The sequence below is a fragment of the Atta cephalotes genome, assembly GCF_000143395.1.
Source record: "Atta cephalotes unplaced genomic scaffold scaffold00014, whole genome shotgun sequence".
Classification (NCBI taxonomy): Eukaryota; Metazoa; Arthropoda; class Insecta; order Hymenoptera; family Formicidae; genus Atta; species Atta cephalotes.
The window spans coordinates 3,646,892-3,669,273 of NW_012130078.1; the positions used below are offsets into that span (position 1 = coordinate 3,646,892).

At 32.4% G+C, this 22,382-nt stretch overlaps 4 protein-coding genes across 5 annotated transcripts; 2 read left to right on the plus strand and 2 right to left on the minus strand.

The window, feature by feature from the left end:
- Positions 1-7,592, minus strand: LOC105617778 (serine/threonine-protein phosphatase PP1-beta catalytic subunit). Of its 2 annotated transcripts, XM_012199332.1 has the most exons (6): positions 7,541-7,592; positions 6,583-6,654; positions 718-1,205; positions 527-625; positions 201-440; positions 1-108 (listed from the first exon to the last, which is right to left on the minus strand). In XM_012199332.1, the coding sequence occupies exons 1-6, from the start codon at positions 7,590-7,592 to the stop codon at positions 1-3; spliced, it is 1,059 nt and encodes a 352-aa protein (XP_012054722.1). The 2 variants fall into 2 exon arrangements, with proteins under 2 accessions (XP_012054722.1, XP_012054723.1); XM_012199333.1 differs by lacking the exon at positions 6,583-6,654.
- A 1,991-nt stretch (positions 7,593-9,583) lies between these two features.
- On the minus strand, positions 9,584-11,593 carry LOC105617781 (mortality factor 4-like protein 1). The gene is made up of 6 exons (XM_012199335.1): positions 11,566-11,593; positions 11,349-11,466; positions 10,913-11,215; positions 10,629-10,841; positions 10,048-10,217; positions 9,584-9,978 (listed from the first exon to the last, which is right to left on the minus strand). The coding sequence occupies exons 1-6, from the start codon at positions 11,591-11,593 to the stop codon at positions 9,806-9,808; spliced, it is 1,005 nt and encodes a 334-aa protein (XP_012054725.1). The 3' UTR covers positions 9,584-9,805.
- A 2,654-nt stretch (positions 11,594-14,247) lies between these two features.
- On the plus strand, positions 14,248-15,330 carry LOC105617782 (protein artemis). The gene has a single exon (XM_012199336.1). It carries the CDS (start codon positions 14,248-14,250, stop codon positions 15,328-15,330), a length of 1,083 nt encoding a protein of 360 aa, XP_012054726.1.
- Positions 15,331-16,102: 772 nt separating this feature from the next.
- LOC105617783 (probable elongation factor 1-delta) lies at positions 16,103-22,285 on the plus strand. Its single transcript, XM_012199337.1, is given in 9 exon segments — positions 16,103-16,210; positions 16,945-17,409; positions 18,834-18,926; positions 19,416-19,509; positions 20,854-21,009; positions 21,012-21,061; positions 21,403-21,472; positions 21,535-21,660; positions 21,730-22,285. Coding segments are annotated over 9 exon segments (1,317 nt in total). The 3' UTR covers positions 21,885-22,285.
- Positions 22,286-22,382: the final 97 nt, after the last annotated feature.

A 22,382-nucleotide genomic window follows, 5' to 3' on the forward strand; every position in this document is an offset into this window, starting at 1 on the left:
TCATTTCTTTTTCGCTGGATTCCTTTGTGGTGTAGATGGTCTACCTGTTTGACCCGTGTTCATTCCTCCATATTGGTATTTTGCCTTCTTCTCCGATGGTTTCAAGATCTACAAAAAGATGCAAGACATGGCGCGATAAACTTGGATATTGCATCAATGACATTAAAGAGAAATGAAAGGAAAATTCTCTCGTCAATTACCTGAAAACTGCACATCAACGTTTCGTCAACGCTCATCATTCCGCCGGCATTATCAAATTCGCCACAGTAATTTGGCGCAGAAAAAAGTGTGACGAGTTGTCGCTTGGCGAAGAATTCGTAGCCATCCTCGACCACTTGATGCGCCCTGCATATGAGATCCATATCGTGACGATTCAAGAACTTCGACACGACATCTGGACCGAATGTGAATGAGACTCCTCTATCGTTTTCACCCCAACCCTAGAACATTAATATGCGATTAGAGAAATCCTTACTATATTAATCTAATCAGTGCGTTGAGATTTGCTCATATAAAAGCATCTCACCTGAACATCTTTATCAGGATCGGACCATAAAAGATCACAGAGGAGACCGGTATCAGGTACATCAGTTGGACGCATGATTCTTCTGATTTGCTCCATTCCCTAAACAAGATAAAGTATGAATATATATTTATTGCACTTTCTTTTTATACGAAACTTATTAGAGAAAAGAATTAAAGAATCTCTCTAGTCACCTGCAGATCAGGACTGAGCCCGCCATGGCAACAGAAGATTTTTTCATCGATAATCGCAGCGATCGGCAAGCAGTTAAAGCAGTCTGTGAAAGTCTTCCAAAGCTTGATGTTATATCGCCGCTTGCACTCGTCGTAAAAGCCGTATATCCTGTTTATGCTGGCGCATTCGTGATTGCCGCGCAGCAGGAAAAAGTTCTCTGGATATTTGATTTTGTATGCCAACAGTAAGCATATCGTCTCCAAAGATTGCTTCCCTCGGTCAACGTAATCGCCCAGGAACAGATAGTTCGCCTCGGGCGGAAAACCGCCGTACTCAAAGAGCCGCAGCAGGTCGGTATATTGGCCGTGTATGTCGCCGCAGATCTTAAGCGGGGCCTCCAATTCCAATAGGATCGGCTGTTGCAGGAAAATTTCCCGCGACTTCAGACAGAGGCCACGTACTTCGGCCTCCGTCATGATAACGGTCTTGCCCGGTCGACATCCTCTGACTGTATACCCAGAAATGTTGGCGGTTAATTATATTATTTTATTCAAGATTGCAACGATCCTTCATTAGTGCGGTGAATTACTCTGTTAGGTACTTGTTCAGAAAAATAATAGTAAAATAAATAAAAGCACGAACTTGTTACATTTATTGCCAACACGAATTTACAGCTAATTTCAATCTCATCTTAAAAGCTTTTACCTCAAGATAAGAATCTATCTATAACGTAAGAATAGGCAGTCTATCTCTGGAAAAAAAATCAATAATGCCATTGTCATGTATAATTAACGCCATACTTATATCACATTACTTATACCGTTATGCACGTATTGCTTCTGGAATTACTCGAGCGTGATACGTCAATAATACATCATTATCCCGTCAATTTACCACGAGTCTATTGAGACTCGTTGCTTTCGAGTACCCGTTGCCTTCGACTCACCGTACGTCGTTACGCATGGTTATGCAATTCTTCGATTCACGTCGAGTAGAGAACAATAGAGAAACACGGTCGGCTGTATCGACATTCTTGTTTCTAACATCGGTGCATTCGAATCGATAACACTTAATGAGGCATCCCCCCATTTCTGTCCACCGCACTAATGAGGGATGGTTATGATACTCCTTCTTACAGGTACACCGAGCATAACTCTACTTTGGGGCATGGAAGATGATTAAGTTCTGCCGGTATTAGCCGTCTCAATAAATAGGGGTGATATACGATTACAGATTACGGTGAGGCCAGATCATCTTTGCCTATTCTCGAGCATTTTGCACATGGGTACAATCACGGTACTTCCGGCGTGGTCTACGGTGGTATCGCATCGATTATAATAGCGTTAAAGGCGTGAAATTACTGATAAGCTCGTTGGATAATGGATATGTCTCGGGAGTGTGCGAGCCTCTCTCTCGATGAGAGAGAAAGGGAGAAAGAGAGCTATTTTCGACACGGATTATACGATTCAACATTATGGAAACCTAAAGTTATGGTACCACTCAACTATTGGATTCTGGATCATAACTGGATCTATAACGCTCTAAGTGATTCAATTTCTCTCAAGTTCCCTAATTTCTAGCCTAGCTTAATTTCACACGATCACAATGCCACGTAAAGTAAATGCATCAGTGAATAGATCCATGCATATCTCTACAACCGTATGAAATAACACGACTGTATTTTTTCTAATTAAATTAGTAAACAATTAATATATTTATTAATTAAATTAGTAAAAATATTAATTGTTTGTACAATTATAAGTTAAAACGATGATTTCCTGCAAACAACCGATGATTTTAAAGAATTTATCTGAATTTAAATACTGTATGTTTTTTCATAGCAACATTAAACTTTTATATTTAAAATGCGACAAAAATAATTTAGTTCAGTAAAAAAAAAAAATTAAAATTATATCAGATCTACGTATTCTCACGACATATACACGTATCACAGTAAATAAATTCACTAGCGCATTTAGTCTTCAACATTTGATAAAAGTGCCGAATATCTTTAGATGACGTCATTCGACATTTAAAGCGTTAATAAGCGGCGAAGGCAAAAGGAACAGGTGATTTAATCGACATCCAATGCAGATCATCTCTCTTTATGACGCTATGGATGTGTCGTCGAATCGTTATTTATAGGCATAAAAGGGAATTCACGGTGCGGCTGAACTAGTCTGATACTGGCTATCGGAAAACTGCATATTAGCAAGGTCATGGCGACTATAGAGCGAAGATGCAGAGATTCCATTACCCGACAGAGAAGCTATTGTCATTTTGCTATTACATGGCAGGCATATTCCAGACGAAATGCTGGAAATGTCACATTACACCACCGCGTAGTCATCGAATGCTTAAAATAAGCCAAAATGAAAACAGATTTCTTCGGGAATCTAATCCCTTATAGATAATGCGAACATCTCGTCGTGTACGATGGCTCGAATTAATAATTTATGAATTTATGTAAAAATTTAATTACAAGAAAAGCTCGATATTTATATACGTCCCAAAATTTATTCTTAAAATGGATCCTATCCTTAAAATGGATCTACTAGAATTTAATTTTTGGAGGATTTATTTCTTTATAGCTCTGTCAGTCTTCTTTTCAATGTAAAATTTCAATAACTTTATATAAATAAATAAAATCGATCCTACAAGGTAGAGAGAATATATAGAGAAAATATATGATAAATCAGAAATAACTTGTCCCTGAAGAAGTTAAAAATAATTGTAAGGTCTGGTTAACGATGACTCTGGAGTGCGAACTTTATATCGCTTCAGGGACATGCGATGTGAATGTACTCATTACACTAAATTTTCAGCATTAAATTAACTATATCGTCACATGTGATAAGCTAAACAAATTCAAACATAATAATAAACCGTAATAATAAATTTTTTTTAAATCACAAAATTGATAAAATTTCCATGTTACCAGTATCACAATTATAAATCACGCATGCGCCTAAGATGAACTTCACCATGAAACACTAAGAATTTAAAATAATTTGTCCCTGAAGTAGTTAAAAATAATTCGTTGTTGTCACGTTAAACTAAAATCTTATGAGTAGAGTTGATATTAATGAAAGCTCAGGAATATGTTCCCCGAAGTTAATAATTGCTTTCGAACTGTAAATAACATCAAGTATACATACAATGCAATATAATTAAAATTGCTTTCTTAGCTTATAAAATATCATTCCATAATATATATTACGTTAAATATGATACGGCTATTAAATATTTGCCTTAAATGTCGTGAGATACACATTTTAAATACGTATCTCCAATGTTTTCTCCAATCACAAATGCATTAACTCAACCATTAAAACTAATTAATATTAGATACTAATTAATATTAGATTAAATTAAATGTTAATCTAAACAATAATGGCATTACATCATAAAACACAATTGATATGCGCTTATACAGATAACGATAAATTACGCTGATAAGATATTCGTTTCAATCAAAGATTATTTAAGCTAACAACAAAACCTGCATCTGTATCCATAATAATTTAAAATTACGATTTTCAAATACGTTTATAATTTTAAGATTTTGCATTTTAAAGGAAATAAAAGTAAAGAGAAGAAAATAAAAGTATTATATTCAAATAATAGTGCGAGGGAAGGAAGTATAATTTTGCTACAAATTACGGATTGCACAAAAACATTTATTGTACCCAGCGTGCTCTAACATTTAAGCATCTAACATCTGCAACCATTGTTGCTCCATTTTTACGTGGATAAAACATTTTAAACGAGAAGACTACGAGTGCAAAAGGAAGAAAGTGATAAATCTTAAACGATAGGCTAAGTGCATCGACAGATCCAGAAATAACTTCGAGTGGTTCGAGAAGCGCTTGTGTGGATACTTATATTCCAAATAAGATTATATAGATATTTGTCTTTGAGTAAGAGCGTGTAGCTGTCTGAAGTCTAAGGGAGGCTTCGATAGGATCGACGACCGAAGAGCAAGCAAAAAGGATCACATTTAGATCCCGCGTATAGGGGTCAGTTCTCCTTTACTTGGAAAACAAAAAAATCAAAAAAGAAGAGAGGAAAAAGGAGGAGTCGAGCGAGCAAGCACGCGACAATGAGAGGCAACAGCCCGTAATCTGCAGCGCGTGGTCTAACGCTAAACGTGGCTACTTGAATGTCACTTGAACTATCCTCATATCATCCTTTTTACATTAAAATAATAACTTTTAAGACACTACGATCTATTCGTTTCTACGAGAACTTTAATATTATTGCAGCTTTAAACGCAACGCCTAAACATAAATTGCTTTTCACTTATCACAATAAGTGGACTTCTATAGAATCGACTCTGCTTTCCATTTAATTTGTATCAGCATGTGTTGGTGACTCGAGTCTGCCTGATTTTGTTTTAGTTTCAATATAGAAAGAAAAATAGACCAACTTCTATTTATCAAATTACACGCAAGAATGATTTTTCATGTAGTGAAATTAAATGTTATACATTTGACGTAATTATTACTCTCTAAATTTTTTTAGATGAATAGAAATCTCACTTTAAAGAAAGAAAAATTAAAGTCTTGAAAAAGAGTGGCTTAATTTTCATTCAGAGAGAATATAAAATGTAAATCAACTTATTTTTTACGTTTATCTAAACAAATTGTACCGTTATTTAATTAATATATTTCTAAGTTGCTCGAGACAAGGCTGCATAAGATAGAATGTTTATTTTACAACTGTTGGAAGTTTTCTTTGCTGAGATAGGACTCCTCCAGATTTACAAATATAACCCAATCAGCGCGGAGAAAACTTCCAACAATGGAAAATAAACATTCTGCTGACGCGATCATTATATTGAATGCATCGCTTCTTCATCAACTTCTGCTGATAATCGCTTTTATCGATTATCATTTTCCTGCTGATCAAGTCGATCGTTAAAAAAAGTCATGTAAATGGAAAACAGAAATCGATGTAAAGACAAACATGATAATGACTTTAAACTATAAGAATGCATTTCCTTATTCTTATCTCGTACTTAACAATATGCAATTGTAATATGGAAGCCACACTTAGAGATAACCCGCGACACCAAGTAAGCAGACGTTTACATGCTATAAGGCCGCGGAACAATAACAAAATACAAAAGTCAGAGAAGCTCAATCGAACAAACTCTTTAATAGCGAATTCTAACACTTGCATTACACTAGATTAGTACGTATTAAAAATTTAATATTTAAATAATTAAATATTCAATAATACTAACACGTTATTTAACAGAATATATATATATATATATATATAAAATCTTATTGTCAAAGTTGATTATGCCATTGCATTTAGATACTTTATGCAAAACAGCCTTTTTATGTCCATTAGTTTAGTACAAGTGACCGAATTCACCATAAAATTTTTAGAATAAATCTTATTCTGAAGAGTGAAATCTCACTCTTAATACATACGATTCAGTCCTTATTATGACATAATGGGTCATTTATGTCCCAGATTAATTTTCATTACTTTAATAAACATACAAAAATTATTAAATATTTCTTGATATACTTTAACTTTTTAATATATTGATATCTTTAAAAAGTATTCGCAAGATTATGATATTTAAAAAATTATGTATAAATGTGTGATATAATAAATTATTTGATCTTAGTTTTTAGAAGAAAAATGCAGAACAAGAATGATTCAATCGCGTGTAGTAAGAGTTAAAGATTGAAAACTCAGTCATTCTTTTTCAAGACTGGCTCAATTTTCATCTATTTAGAGAGATTCGACTCTAAAGAATTTAGAGAATGCAGGATAATTCTATGTGGAGGAGTTTGTTGTTTCCTGTTGTTGCTGTAATGATAGTGGTGATGGTGGCTGGTTATTGTTGTGTAGTAGCTGCGTACCGACAAAGTCCGACGAGAAAATATCTTTTAGCTTGGCTTTCTTCTGAACCTGGTCTTTCTGCGTGTGGTATACTTTACCGCACAAGGGGGTTCCCGCATTCGCGTAGCATGAGAGAGAGAACAAACAAAAAGAGAGAGATTGTTTCTTCTTTTTTTCTGCGGCTAAAGAGAACGGAGGGATAAAAGATCGCGCGGCGCAGGGCGAAGGGGGTGATGCGGTGGCGGTTTACGCGGAGGAGGAGTGGGCTCTTTAAGTCGCGAGAAGTAGATGGAGTTATATCGTAGAGTGAGAAAACGAACGCGACCAAGACAGTGAGATAGAGGGATGGATAGAGAGAAAGAAAGAGAGGAAGAGAGGCAAGGGAGAGAGATGGGAAAATAGATATAGCTCGGAACGAGATCGAAAGAGGAAAAGAGAGGAATATCGAATGATCTCATGAATTTTTTTTTTTTCATTCATGTATCGCAACGGCAATGACCGCGAAAGTTTGACGGGCGAGATCGATATCCACCCTGCATCTTTTGATCGGCTCGATCGGGAAGTCGCGCGCGGTGACACGAAGGACGCGTGATCGGAATACCGCGTCACGGCTCCCGCGCGATACGCACTCTCGGAGAGCGAGGGAGACGGAGCGAACGAAAAAGAGGGCCGCGTGGTTCGGGACTGTCGTGCGATGATTGCGAAAACGAGTTGAAGCATACGTGCATTCGACGTGCGGGAACGTGGGACATGAGCGCGTCGCGTTTCAATTGTGACAAGTTCGAGCATTCGATTTGACTCGCGCATCGCGTTGCGTCGCGTTTATATCCGAGTGCGGGTCCCGGCTGCGCCGCAGTAAATTTCCGTCGATCGCGCGCGGACGAAACACGCTCGCGACGTACACGCGCGCGGCGGCAAAACGACGCGCGTCGTACACGCATATTTCAACACGTCGGCCGTCCCGTCGCAATCACGTACCTTCCAACAATCTCTGTATCAAGTTGTCGATATTCAAGTCGACATCCGCCATTTTTTCCTGCCACTGACTGACTGGCCCGATGTTCGCGGACTGGCTCGTACTCGCCTGGCGCGCGCATTTGCACCGCCACGACGCGAGACGTAACACCGGCGCGTCCTAATACGTGTGCGTGCCGTTATCGACTATAGATTCTCGCCCGGGGCGAATGACGGACGATCCTCCCAACGACTTCCACGTCGAACGTTGGCGAGAGACTCGAATACTCGATGATTCGATTATGTCGATGCATACTAGCTGTACTGAGATGGCCGGTCGACGTCCAAAGCCCCGGATCATCATACGAAGGAATAGCGATAGAAATAACACGATTTCAACCTATCAAAAATCAGATACATTGGAATATATAGTTTCTGATAGGTTAAAATCATCTTATCATTATTCCTTCGCATTTCCGGGGGGGGGGGTCTTGATAGAATCCATTTTAGATCACTATGTGACGCTCGCTGATTGATTGTTCGTGAGTGTCGATTAAATGGATTGGTCGTTGCATTTGTCTATCCGACAAAAGGACAGATAATTTCGAACTGACGCGGATTGATCATTTGATTTTTCAAATTTATCTATAAAATATTTGCGTATTCATAGTCAGATCTTATATTTAAGGCTTCCTTAAATTTAACTTCAGATACTGTACGAATTATTTCATTGGCTGCTGAGCATCTAAAGATAAATTTAAGAAAGTCTTAAATCTATAAAGTCTAATCTATGAATACGGGCAATTGTATTGTTCTAATTATTATTTTCATAAATAATTAATGTTTTATGTTGAAAATATTAAATGAAAATGATGCTCGTGTATAAAACAAAAAACAATGTTAAAAGATTAAGGCTCTACGCACAACAGAAGGAATAAGGAATTATGCTCATATTCATCAGGCCTTAATTTAAGGCTTTCTTAAATTTATCTTTAGATGCTCAGCAACCAATGAAATAATTCGTGCAGCATCTACAGATGAATACAGGCATTAGGAATAAAGAATAAACGATTTCAATCTATCAGAAATCATGTATTCCGATATATCCGATTTCTGATAGTTTAAAATCGTTTACTCTTTTTATTCCTTTTTATTCCTTCTATTCTTAATTCCTTTTTTCTTCTATTGTGCGTAGGGCCTCGGTCTTTTATTTTTTTTTGCTTTATACACGCGTATCATTTTCATTTAATATTTTCATAAAACATTAATTATTGTTTCTTGGCTCCCCCCCCTCTCTTTCTCTTCTCTTTTATATTTAACTAATCTATCTGGTTTATTTTATTCTGACTTAATATCTAAAATGTAGAGGTTAGGTAAAATTACTGGATTTTGTCTTAATCTTTAAACGATGGAATCTTTCTTATGTACATTTTTTCTTGTATTTTTTGATCAACTCAATCATTTGAAAACATTTATTTCAAACTAGTCTGATGAGGACATGTCGAAAATCGCATTAAAAATAGCAATTTGTCGAAATCAGATCTTTGATTGCAATTTTCAACATTTTCCTATTAGTTTAATTTGAAATTAACGTTTGCAAATAATTCAACACATCAAAAAAATAAAAAAAAAAGATTCTATTGTTTTGGTCAAAATTAATCTATTTTATTCATTCTTCAGAACATTGAGTAAAAAGTAAAACAGCCAATTTTAGTCTAAGCAATGTAATCCTTACGTTTTTTTTTTCATATCTTTTGCGCTGAATCATTTGCAACATTAATTTCAAATTGACTGCAGGAAAATATTGAAAATTACAATCAAAGATCAGATTTCGACGAAATTGTGTTCTTTTAATTTTCAATATATTTCCATCAGATCTATAAACTATGAAATAAAAATTTTCAAATGATACAGCATGTCAATGAATAGAAATAGCATGTCAATGGAAATGAATAGAAAACATGAAATATCAGAAAGACTCGTATCGTTTAGGCCAAAATCTGATAATTTTATGAATCCTCCTTAATATCGCGTTATCTATTTGAATTATAATTTCATCATAATTTCATCATAATTTTTTTTATATCATCTTTGTTTCGCAATAATTTATTTATATTATTATTACTAGCTAAATTATTATATTACTTCATTTAAAATGATTATACGATAGTTGTGTAAAAAATGAATTTAAATAGCATCCTATGTGTAAACAGATTGTCATGTAAAATATTTCGCATATAAGTAATACATTCGTTCAAATATAAATTTGAAAAAAAATAAACTGATAGTTTAACCATACTTTCGATGATAATCTGGTGATGGATCTGTGTAATCTTGTTGAAGATTAAAGAGCACAGCGTTGTTCTTTTGCAAATATTGCAGAAAATCGTGAAAATGCGACAGCAATAACTGTATACTCTTCTCGTCTAAGGGCGTATAAGAGAGCATACCACCGAGTCGTACTACAAAGTTAAAATTATCATTTAAATAATGTCAGTTAAAAACAACAAACATATTATAGAATGTTTTACCGAATAGTCTAAGAAGATGAAACGCTCCGTATAACTGACTTGGCAACGCTTCCGGATTGTCATTCATTATCTGTATAAACTGCGGTCGTTCCCATTTATACAATAGTTGAAGGCCCAATGTGTTATTAAAGTATTCCCGAATACCTTTCGTTATTTCCAACGTGCTTTCTCTGAAATAGAGGTAATGCTTCAATTGCAATCATAGTTTTTTGTTCCCATTTTGCTCTGTTTGTAATCTAGATCTTTTTTATCCAACCTAAGTTTTTTACTGTTTTATGAAAGTCATGAAAGTTATGAAAGTCATTTCATTACTTTTTGATATTCTTATATTATCAAATAATTTTTTAACTCAAATGTTAACATTTATTTTATAAAAATTAATTTGATTTAAAAAATGAGAAAGAAATTTGAGAATAAAATTTTAAATATGTTAAAAATATCCAGATTGTAAACAGATAATTATCATGACATGTTGTGCACATATACATATATAAATAAAACATATACATATATATATAAAATATAATTTACAATCTTCATTATTCAATAAAATAATAATTGTCGACTTTCAGTCATTATACCTAATATCATTAGATTTCCCTGATGATTTTGTTTCTACATAATCATCTAGAATTTTGTCAACTGTATTTTGTACAGGTAATGCAGGTAATTTGTGATGCTTCAGTATTATTTCGGATTCATCTATTAGCACAAACTTCAATTCTTCAGGTAACTTGATTTTAACCTCTATTTTCGTAAGATATTCTTCAGTCTCGCCAGATGGCTCTAGACGACTAAAAAAAAATTCTTTTAATAAACTGCAATACACAATTGTAAAAAAAACATTAGATGTTAAATAACAAACCTGCGTTTTTTACGTGGTGGTTCAGACACAGACTCATGAGAAGACGAAGGCATTACTGAGCTACTTGTACCTTTACTAAAACGACTCATACTCTTATCAGCGACAGGAGTGCTTGATCTACTATCAGTATCTTTTTCTCGACCTCCCTCACTCCTTCGACCTTGTGTTTTAGTTGCTGTATTTCCCTTTTTGTTTTTCTGAGCAGATTGCTGATTTGAGTGCGCTCTCTGAACTTCTCTCTGTTTCTGTACATTTGCCTCATTATATTTGAGCACTCTACTTTCAGGAACCCATTCATCCCAACTATTTTTTTTCAAATATATAATTCAGTATATGATTCAACTTCATTAGCGTTATATAAATAAACATTATATAAAAACGTTATATAAATAAATCCTACATATAGTTCACACACACATATGTATAAAAATCTTACTTTTTATTCCAACCAGCATAATGAATAAGATATTTAACTTGCTTCTCCTTGGTAATAGATGACTTCAAACACTTGGCTTCATAGATCAATGGTCCATGAAAGCACAGAACTTTTTCTCCTAATACAAACCATAATATTAATTCAATTCACATAAAATCAAAAATACAAAAAAAGTTCAACAATTAATCTTCACTGCAAAATGAATAAGAAACTATACCTTCTTGAAATTTACATTTCGGTGGCATTCTTGTATCCTGTATGATACTTATTGAGCTTACTACCTTATCAATTGTACATTAAATCAGGCAATAAACAACAACAGAAAATGATTAACTTTTATGAAACACTTTCAAAATAACATTCATTTTTCGATCGTCGAATATTTGGTATTTACGTCAATTGTGTTCTGTGCGTTCTATGCACAACACTTCTTCTTCTGGCCTTAAGGCTGCAGCACAGACTTTCGCATAACGCATAGTGCATAAGAGAATCAACTAATCAGAATCTTTCCTTTCCTGTTATTCCATTATTGAAAAAGAACAATTTCAATTGGTTGATTCCTTTATGCACTATACATTATGCGTTATGCAAGAGTTTCTATTGCGATCATTAGGATATATCCACACAAACTTCCATAGCCGCATAAAAAAATTATTCAATCACATTTTACGTTCGTCTATATAGAAGAAATGCGATTGGATAATTTTCTTTATACATATGTTTATGCGGCTAGTTGTGGATACACCCTTAAACGGGGAGCACAGCTCTTAGCATAACGCATAACAAGTAATACATAAGAAAATGTACCAATCGAAGTCCTCCATTTCCTTCCTTTTGTTACGCCTTAGAAAGGCTCAACCGGTTCCCCGGTTTCGAACTAACCTAAAGCTATGATGTGATACAAAATTAGCGATTCCGCGTATCAAAGAGGAGATCGTAGCCGAATTTGTTCAAGTTACTGATTGGTTAAAGCAAGCGCTAGATTCTGATTATAAGGCCTGATTATCACACCTTGACAGAAAAGCGGAAAGCGAAAAAGCGGAAGCCAATCAGAACTCGCGGAAAGACAGAAGCAGAAAAACAAGCAAGTGTACCATCTACTACTACTGCGATTGGCTTCCCCTTTTCCACTTTCCACTTTTCCGTCTAGATGTGAACCCGGTCTAATGGATTCCGAATCATTCCATGATTGCTCTTCCTTACCTAGATAAAGGTAAAATCACACGATGCGGAAAACGACTGCGGAATAGAGAATGCGTCATAGAAACAACCAATCAGCGCTATTCAGAATGATACAAAAGAACGCTGATTGCTTCTCTGACGCCTTCTCTATTCCGCAGTTTTCCGTGTGATTTCACCCTAATGGCTCCTGCACACTGGAAACGTTTACCGCACGGCAAAATGTGATGCGGTAACCGATGAACATGTTAGGAACTATAATCTTATTAGCCATTACACCATTTTCAACGTTTCATTTAAAAAATTGATGCATTTATCATATTAGATATGAGAAAAAGTTCGTGGCGTTTTTTCCATTAAATGGCATTTAAAAAACGCCACGAACTTTTTCCCACACCTAATATTTTGTAATTTTGGGCGACTTGAGCGCGCTCTGGATGCGATCTTACGTATTATATATCTGGGCAACCCTGGTAGCCACTTTGTCTTGGCACGATTTTCACGTTTTTCTGCGGCACGCTGGAATTTTGGCCACCGAACAATTATTGAGCCAATTTGATATCTGGACGTGGCTCGAGGTAACTTAAATTTAACAGATTATTTTATGTCAAACCGATTCTTCCTGATTTCTGTTATTATCTGTTATTTAATCAACTATTAGCTAATCTGACTAATATTACAAAAAATATAAGTCAGTAAATGCATGCAAACTCACCGATCAATACTGCACATGATAGAATATATTGCGCATATATATCTCATTGAAATTTCGAGAAAAGCGATCTGTCGAGTCTAATATCGTCAATTTACTGTTTTAATTAAGAGTGATACATACATGTGGCGAAAGTGTCTAATTCGAAGTGGTTTTCTAAAATCGCTAGCGATTTGATAATCTGAATATACTGATAAATGGAGAATAGAAATTTAAACTTTTTTTTATATAACAATTTCAGATTTTATAATATTATTCGAGAAAATGAAGCATTTGATTTTAATTTTTCATTGCATCTACTAATATATATACGTATGTATATATTTAACCTTTAAGTAGATAGATGGAGTAATTAGAGCATTCCAGATTTTATTTTTAGTTATATTTTTAGTAATAAATTTAGATTATAGTTAAATTTACATTATTTTTATCCTTATGAGATAGAGGAATGTAAAAATAATGAACTTAAAGATTTGTGGAATATTTTTTTTTTTTTTAGAAGATTTTTAAAATAACAGTGTAAGAGAGGTGTTTTGACTACCTTCTTAAAAGGTTAAAATATTCTAGAATTCAATATAATTTTATTATGATTATTTAACTATATAATTTTTATCTATTTAATTTATAACATATACATCATGCATTATTTCATCTTAATTCAATCTTGGAAAGAGCTGTTTTACAAAGTTACAGTATTTGTGAAATAATTAATTTTTGCGTCAGTATAAAGGATATAAGTATTTGCTTATAAGACAAATTGTGGAAAATTGTGAAAACAAATAATCAAAGATTTTTATCCATCGGGTCATTCAGAGCAATTCTTTTGCAAGCTAAATATTAATTAAATATTTTAACAAAATTAATTGAATATAACTGAATTTTTAATGAAATAAATGATTTATTCTTAATAATTTGTTGCTCTATTATTATTTTATCAGGCATTCACATGTTTGTATGGACTTAGTTGATATCTAGATTCTTCATTACAGGAAGATTTTATACATCAGAATGTCAACGTTCGTTGGGCTTATCAAAGAGATACCAGGCATCTCAGTGGATCGTTTTGATCGAGAAAACATGAATTCCTCTGTGTATTTCCTTAGCCATTGTCATATTGATCACATGTGTGGTTTGAACAATATGTTTTTTGATCATTTGAAACAGTATAATAAATATCTTTATTGTAGTCGTATTACTAAAGTTTTCTTAGAAAATAAGTATTATGAAAATCTGCGTAATGTAGAAACTTACGTAAAAGATATCGAAGTCGATAAAAAAATTTGTATTGAATACAGAAGTAATTATAACAGCGAAGAGACTGATATTCTTTTTGTAACATTTACTTCTGCTGGACATTGTCCTGGCTCAGTGATGTTTGTTTTTGAGAAAATGAATAAATTAATATTATATACTGGAGATTTTAGAATCAATCCAAAAGATTATTATAAAATAAAATCACTGAATTATTGCAACAATTTTCCAAAAAAGTTTGATAATGTATATTTAGATACAACATTTTTAGGTCATGATTTCACTTATCTCCCGACAAGAATAGAAAGTATAAATGTAATGTGTAAAGTTGTAAAAAAATGGCTAGATGAAAGCCCAAGGAAAGTCGTTATTCTGGAATGTTCTGCTTTATATGGCTCTGAGTTTCTCTACATGGAGCTGTCAAAATCTTTGAAAACACTCATTCATGTTAAGGAATATGTATACAACAGTTATATTCGTATCCCAGAGTTGGCATGTCACGTTACAAATAATCCATTGGATGCACGTATACATGCATGTATGAGTAAATCTACATGTATGAATCGCTCGGGTCTAAGATGTCGTACCAATGTCCTTCAACAGGACATATTAACTATTGTGCCATCAGTAAAAAAATGGAAGGGACGTGATACGAGTGTAATTGGAGAGTGGGATAAGTTTAGTGAGAAGACGTTTAATGTATGTTACTCCACGCATGCTTCTTTTGATGAACTTAAGGAATTTATACAATATTTTAAACCAAAAAACATACATCCATGTGTATGTCCAGAAAATGAACAAGACACAATAAATCGGTTGCTAGATGAAATTAGAAGATAAGAAAAGGGCAATTGTATTTTTACATTATGAAAAAAAGTTGTTCTTAAGCACAAAGTTATGAATAACGTATTAAGTCTTAATGATAATGACGATTCTTAAAATTAATAAGAATTAAAAAGAAAATTAATAGATAATTTTTAATGATAGTTTAATTAACACTTGAACCGCGGGTCTAAATTAATTCAATTATGATTTAAAGTAAATCTGGCTTTTTATGAGGAAGGGTTGTCATCATAAAAAAATAAAATTACTTGTAATTAATTATGATTATGAAAAGTCACAAAAATCTAAAACTCCATGTGCAAATTTAAATAAACAGAAACTATCAGATGAGTCAAAAGTGACACAGCCATGATTTTAATGTTAATAATTATTAGTCTTATAATTACGTATTATTATATGACATATATTACTGTTATGCTTCAGATAAAAAATTGTACTTTTATATAATAAAATATAATGAATGTTATAATTCATGCTATTTTTATTCTTAACTGATTCTTGAACACAATAAAGCTGTGATCAGAGAAATTGAATTTAGATTGGGATTTAATCAGAAAGAAAGAAAGCCAATTTCAAGTTTAGTGAACTTTGTTTAAATTTAAATTAAATTTCAATCCAATCTTAATCTCAATTTTTAGTCACGGTTAAAAAATAACCTGAAAAATCAAGTTTATGCATGTAAATTGAATCTTTTTTTATCCTGCTTCTCTTGTCTTATTTACAGAAATTCATAGCATTTTTACTTCATTCAAAGTAAAATACCGAAAAGATGACAACCGCTACAATAGCAACCGCTGCACTAGCTAAAGAAAAGGTATGGTTTGATAAGCCATCCTACGACAAAGCAGAACGGCAGTATTTTGAGAAAATGGCCAAGGTAAGGAATTGTTATTGTTGCTGCGATCATCCACTGTTCAATAAATAAAGAGAGTTGTCGGCAGGGAATGGGATAGAGTAAAAATGTTTAAACATATAGATCATTGGGTAAATCATTTGTCTTTAATAACCATGAATTTTAAATAACACCAAGATTTTTTTTAAATCCATATCCTTTGAGAAAGTATAATACATTCATAATTTATCAAGTGAATTTACTAGTCCTAATCATAGCATCCATAGCTAGTGCCGCCTAGTGTCATTCTCCTATGTTTGTGTATGCATCATGTTTATGTATAACTTACTAACATTTCTAACACACAAATACGCGGGAATATCTGGTGATAACAAAATTAGCTTTGCTCTCTTTCTCTCTTCATACTTCATACAAGGTATCTATAACATTTACAATGAGAAATGTAAAATTCTTTCTCAGTATAATCTCAAGTTTTTTTCTACATTTTTAAGGTGAACCGATAAAATAGTATTGTAATTTTTTTGTAAATCATGTTTTTTTCATATCTTTTGATCTAAAATTCAAGCATTATGCAAATCTAATGCTTATATGCCAACATATTTAAACACTTTACATGATTATATAAACGTGTTTAATTATAATACATGTTAAGTAGCAGTTATACGTATCGGTTGCACAAAAGAAAGATTTTGTTTTTGCTTCTTGTGTTATTTGGAAAACGTTGACCTATACTTGCATAGCTTGGAACATATTTCAAGGTGGTGTCTCGTAAGATTGCGGGAGGCTGCACGCTTAAATCTGACAATTCTATAATTGACAAGTGCCAAGATCTAATCAATACTAATACATTGAAATCTAAGGCTGAAAAATCTAAAGACAACAAGTTAGCTCATGAGTCGAATGAAACGAATATGAAACGTTCCAAATGCCAAGGAAAGAATGTAAAAACCATCAATAAAGATATTGCGGACGTATGCAACATGCAGAATAAAGAAAACGCAAAAACATGTGAACAATTTGATAGCATAAGGGATAACGCGAAGGAGAAGGAGAATGCTTCTCCGAGCGAGAAATCTAAAAAATACAATGCGAAAGAGGCTAAAGAGAAAAGGAACAAGGAAGATACGAGAAATAAAAATAGAGGAAATGGAGGAACTGATCTCGGGGAAAATATAGAAACTGCAGTGCCATTCGCAAGGAATAAAGAACAATTGTTCGACCAGGTACATGCTCTAATGCAATCTGTGGGTGTCATTTACCCAATGATTACTGTTCAATGTGTCTCGATACAGATGACATAGACAAATTGTATTTTCAGTTGACTTTACTTTTTAAATTTTATTTCATATTATATTGTCATGTAGAAAAGCGCGTCTATTACATTTTGCAATTAAAAGAATGGCATCCGTTTCTTTGTCCCATTTTGTTTTCATTTTGCACTGAGAGGTTTACTGTAATTACTTGTATTATTTCTGTCTGCTATAAATGCATGGCATATGCATGTATCGTCATTAATGATTTAATTATACATTTATAATTGTGATAAAAAAAGATCTGTTATATTCGCGAAAGGTATAAAATCTATCAGCCTGATTTCGTTCATTCCTGGATATCGGCCTCTTCCAATCTTTTTTCATTATATATAGTCTTTGGAAGGAAAGAATTTGGCAGTAAAACGCCACGCTTGCCATGCATGTTGACGAATATACATATATCCACTAATATATGGGACCTACAGTTTAACGCCGGATCCAATTGGCGATTTAAAATCTACATATTTTGATTTAATAATAAAAAGTAATCACAAAGAATAAATTCTAATATTTTTGTTGATAAATTTAAATTAATAGATTAAAAATATTTTATTTAAAAATACTTCTAACATTATCAACTTCGAAATAACTTGCTTAATAGTATTTATCATAACTATTTATATCATATTATCATTAAAATATGTGTAAGATAATACTTTGGAAAATTTTTCTATTTTCTTTTTTGTGTAGACAATTTTTTTTGTATTTGCGTATGTTAGTGAATTTTTAATTGCATGCTTATTTAGTTAATAATTCAACAAATTTTCCATATTTCTTCCTTTAATAAAAATATATGTATAATAAAAACGTACTTACTTTAATGATTTGTAAATACTGTTTATTTTTGCCGCATTTTTATATTAAAAAAATATAATATTATTTCACTTCTTAATACTTCTGCTATAATATGCGCAATGTCTATCTCCACATATGTGCTAGCTTAATAAATATCCAAAATTGTTCAATGTCAATTTTAAAATATTATATTTGTATATTTTTTGTAAAAATAAATATATGTGTATATAAATATATATGTCTTTTTTTGATAACATTAATTAATAACATTTAATTAACTTTTATTATCAAAGAATAATTATTTATGTCAATATTCTTAGAGATTGCATTATTCTATTTTTTTTTATAAAGAAAAAAGGAATATTTAAAGAAATATTTTAATATTTTATTTAAATACATGCATCTCTGTGTATATTAGGATCTTTAATAGGATCTTTTATTTTGTTAATATTATTAATATAAACTTTAGTGGAGATATGGCATGTAGTTTCGAATAATCAATCTGGGTGTGAGCTTACTTTTAATCTCGGTGGATACAGGCTCAACAGTCCACTTGTCCAATGCCTCCTGTTGGAAGTTTGGCCAATGAGGTTGCGAAGGCTCGGCAGCATATTAAACAGTCTTTACAGTGTGTGAGTACTGCACTCTCTTCGCTCACTCTTTATACAATGTAATTTTTCACAATCCGCTTACTAATTTAACATTTTCATATATTTATTTAAATCTGTTCTCACAATCTGTCCTCTTTCATCGCTTCTTAGGCATTTTGAAATATAAAACTAATGTTGCGAATGAAAAATAAAATGAAAAGAAGAATTTTACATTGTAAATTAACTATTAACTATTATGTTTTTCACGTGAAAATGTTTATTGTATATTGCTATTATATTAATATATATATTATTGTAATAACAATAAATGATTGAGATTAGTTATTAAAACAGTAATATATTAATTATAAGAACATTAGTTTAACGAATGTTAAAATTTCTATGAATAAGACTGGATACAACAATCAAATTTTTATTTGATCTCACTAATTATATTACAGTAGGAAATATAATTTTTATAGTATCATATCATATTTTTTTCATCACATTTTTATCACATTTATTTTTCAGATGGATGATATTGCAGCACTTGCTCATACCGCAAATCAAGATATTACTCCTCGTATTGTCAAACTTGAAAAAGAAAATCAGGATCTGCGAAATAGTACGTATATTATTACAGTATTATGGTATATGCAAGTATTAGTTTTTTTATTTCAAAAAATTTATAATAACCATCAACAATTAATAATAAAAAGTAATGTGATATTATATTATTAAGTATATAATTTACTTTTATTATAGTTATTATTTCTTTTTTATGTATAATTCAATTTAAATATTTTTATGAAATGTTGGGGAAGCCCAGGCAGCGCGGACGCTTAAGGTTGAGAAGAAAAAATGACACAATTAAAATTGAGGTCAGAAACCATTTTTATTCTTATAAATCTCTTAAAGGACTTTGAAATAGAATAAAAAAAAATTTAAAAACTTGGACATTAATATGTCGTTTTAATTAATAAAAATGTCAATTTAATAAAAAAGGGAAATCATCCGCTTTGCCCGACTCCCCTGGGCAAGCGAATTTTCATTGTAATCATATACCGAGTAAAGAGAATGGATTATCCGCATTGCCCCCCACCCGCTTTCCCCAAAGGATCTACCTGGCGCGAATTTGAAAAGATTAGAATAAGTTGAAGCATCAAGTGAAAAATTTTAATCTCGAATACATGTTTAAAGACAGAATTCTTAAAAAATCATTTATACTGGTTAAGGAACAATTACAGATAATAATTAAACTACTTAAGGAAAAATCGCAAAAAAACACTCAATTTTCTATATATCTCTATTTAGAGATTCTATTAGAGATTCTATTTAGAGATAGTGCTCAGATAGATAAGCAAAAATAAAAAATATTCGCTTTATTCAGCGTCCATTTTGCCTGGGCTTCTCCTACATATGTAGTATGTACAGTCGGCCTCAGAAAGATTGCAACACTTTTTTTCGATGAGTTTCAGACTGCAGCTTGCTCACCGATCGATTGGTTCTTATATGGATCCGCAAATAAGAACTAATCGCTCGGTGAGTGACTGCATTCCGAAATCTATCGAAAAAAAAAGTGTTGCAACCTTTCTGTGACCGACACACTGTGTCATACTGTACACGACATACTGTACACACGACACTCGCGCGTGCACGCGCCAGCAAATAAAATTAATTATCCATAATTTCTTTTATTATGTTATGTAATTATATACTGCACCTAAAATAATTTTAGCATAAATTAATTATATATAATATCTGAGTCTAAATTATTATTACATATACTTTTTTAATTATCATTTTAAAACATTATGTAAATATAAAAATATGTACAAAGATAATATGAGGTAAGACAATGTAAAAAATTGTATCAACGTTTTCTTCTCATTGTATCGATAGACAATCTTAATGATGCTGACAAGTATAATTAAAAAAATATGTATGATTTGAAAATCTTTCTGAATAGTCATTCAGGACCTGAAGAGTACTGTTGAAAAGTTGACTCATCAAGTGAAAATTGTTGGAACTTTGGAACATCGTGTGGAGAGTCTTGAAGCACGTATACCTTACATAGCAATTTGTCCTGCGAAATCCGAGGAACCAGAACAAGAGCAGAAGCAGAACAAAAAAAAGATGACAATGAAGATATTGATCTATTTGATTCTGATTCAGAGGCAAGTGAGCAAAGACTGTAAAAATGATATTAATTGGTCTCTTTGTATAAGACGAATGTTTAAGTTTAATTTTTAATATGACACAGAAATAATTAAACATAACACACTAATATTCCTAAATAAATACAAATATTACGATATGCAATTTTATATTTATGTAAAATTATATGATATTTATTATTTGGCATACACCAGATATTCCCATAGTACTGATTCATCCAATATTAGCACTTTTTTCACATTCATATAAATTCAGTATGTAATAATATCTCTTTCGCGAATTATAAAATCTGTCTATTTTCATCCTATGATGAAAATTCTTACTGTATTTGATTCAATAGGGAGACGATTTAGAGGCTGCCAAGATTAGGGAAGAACGAATTGCTGCATATACTGCTAAAAAGTCTAAAAGTATGTAAGGGAATTCAGAGTTTTCCAAATTATATTATCATTAATCGACTTGTATCTTGTAGAACCAGCCTTAATAGCTAAATCAAATATCGTCCTGGATGTCAAACCATGGGACGACGAGACAAACATGCAAGACATGGAAAAAGAAGTGCGGAAGATCGAGATTGATGGTCTTCTTTGGGGTGCTTGTAAGTTTTTATAATATCTTTTGGTTTTTAATATCGTAGCGAGCTCTAAAATTTAACCTTCTTTTGTAGCTAAACTCATGCCGCTTGCCTTTGGAATTCACAAACTACAGATTTCGTGCGTAGTAGAAGACGACAAAGTGTCAGTAGATTGGTTAATGGAAAAGATTCAAAATATCGAAGAATATGTACAAAGCGTTGATATTGCGGCTTTCAATAAGGTGTAAACTAGAGCTAAACTACAAAAAATGTGTAGTCAAAAATAAGCATCGGTCTATGTGCCATTTCTGCATTCCATTAATAGTATCTATAATCGAAAACTGTTCACATGCACGTTTTGTCGTATTATTAAGTCAAAAGACAAAGATAAAATTGTTCGATGTTATTATTACTGTCTAAAACCTTGAAAAATATAAAAAGCAAATTTAACAATTCAAATTTAGTGGATTTAGATAAATTAAAGATATTTATTGCTAATCTTTATGCTGTTGTAATTAGAGTTCTCTATCTTTCATTTATATATATATATTTTTTTTATTAATTACAAATTGTTTCCGTTAAAAGTGAAGTTATCTTTTATTATTTTATGTTCTCATATTACCTTAAATAAAAACATTTGTGGCCAATGCAATACGTGTATTTAGTGATTTCTGATTTATAAGAAACAATACCTACTACTATTCCTAGATCCATTCATCCACAGTTATTTAATATTAGCTGAATCA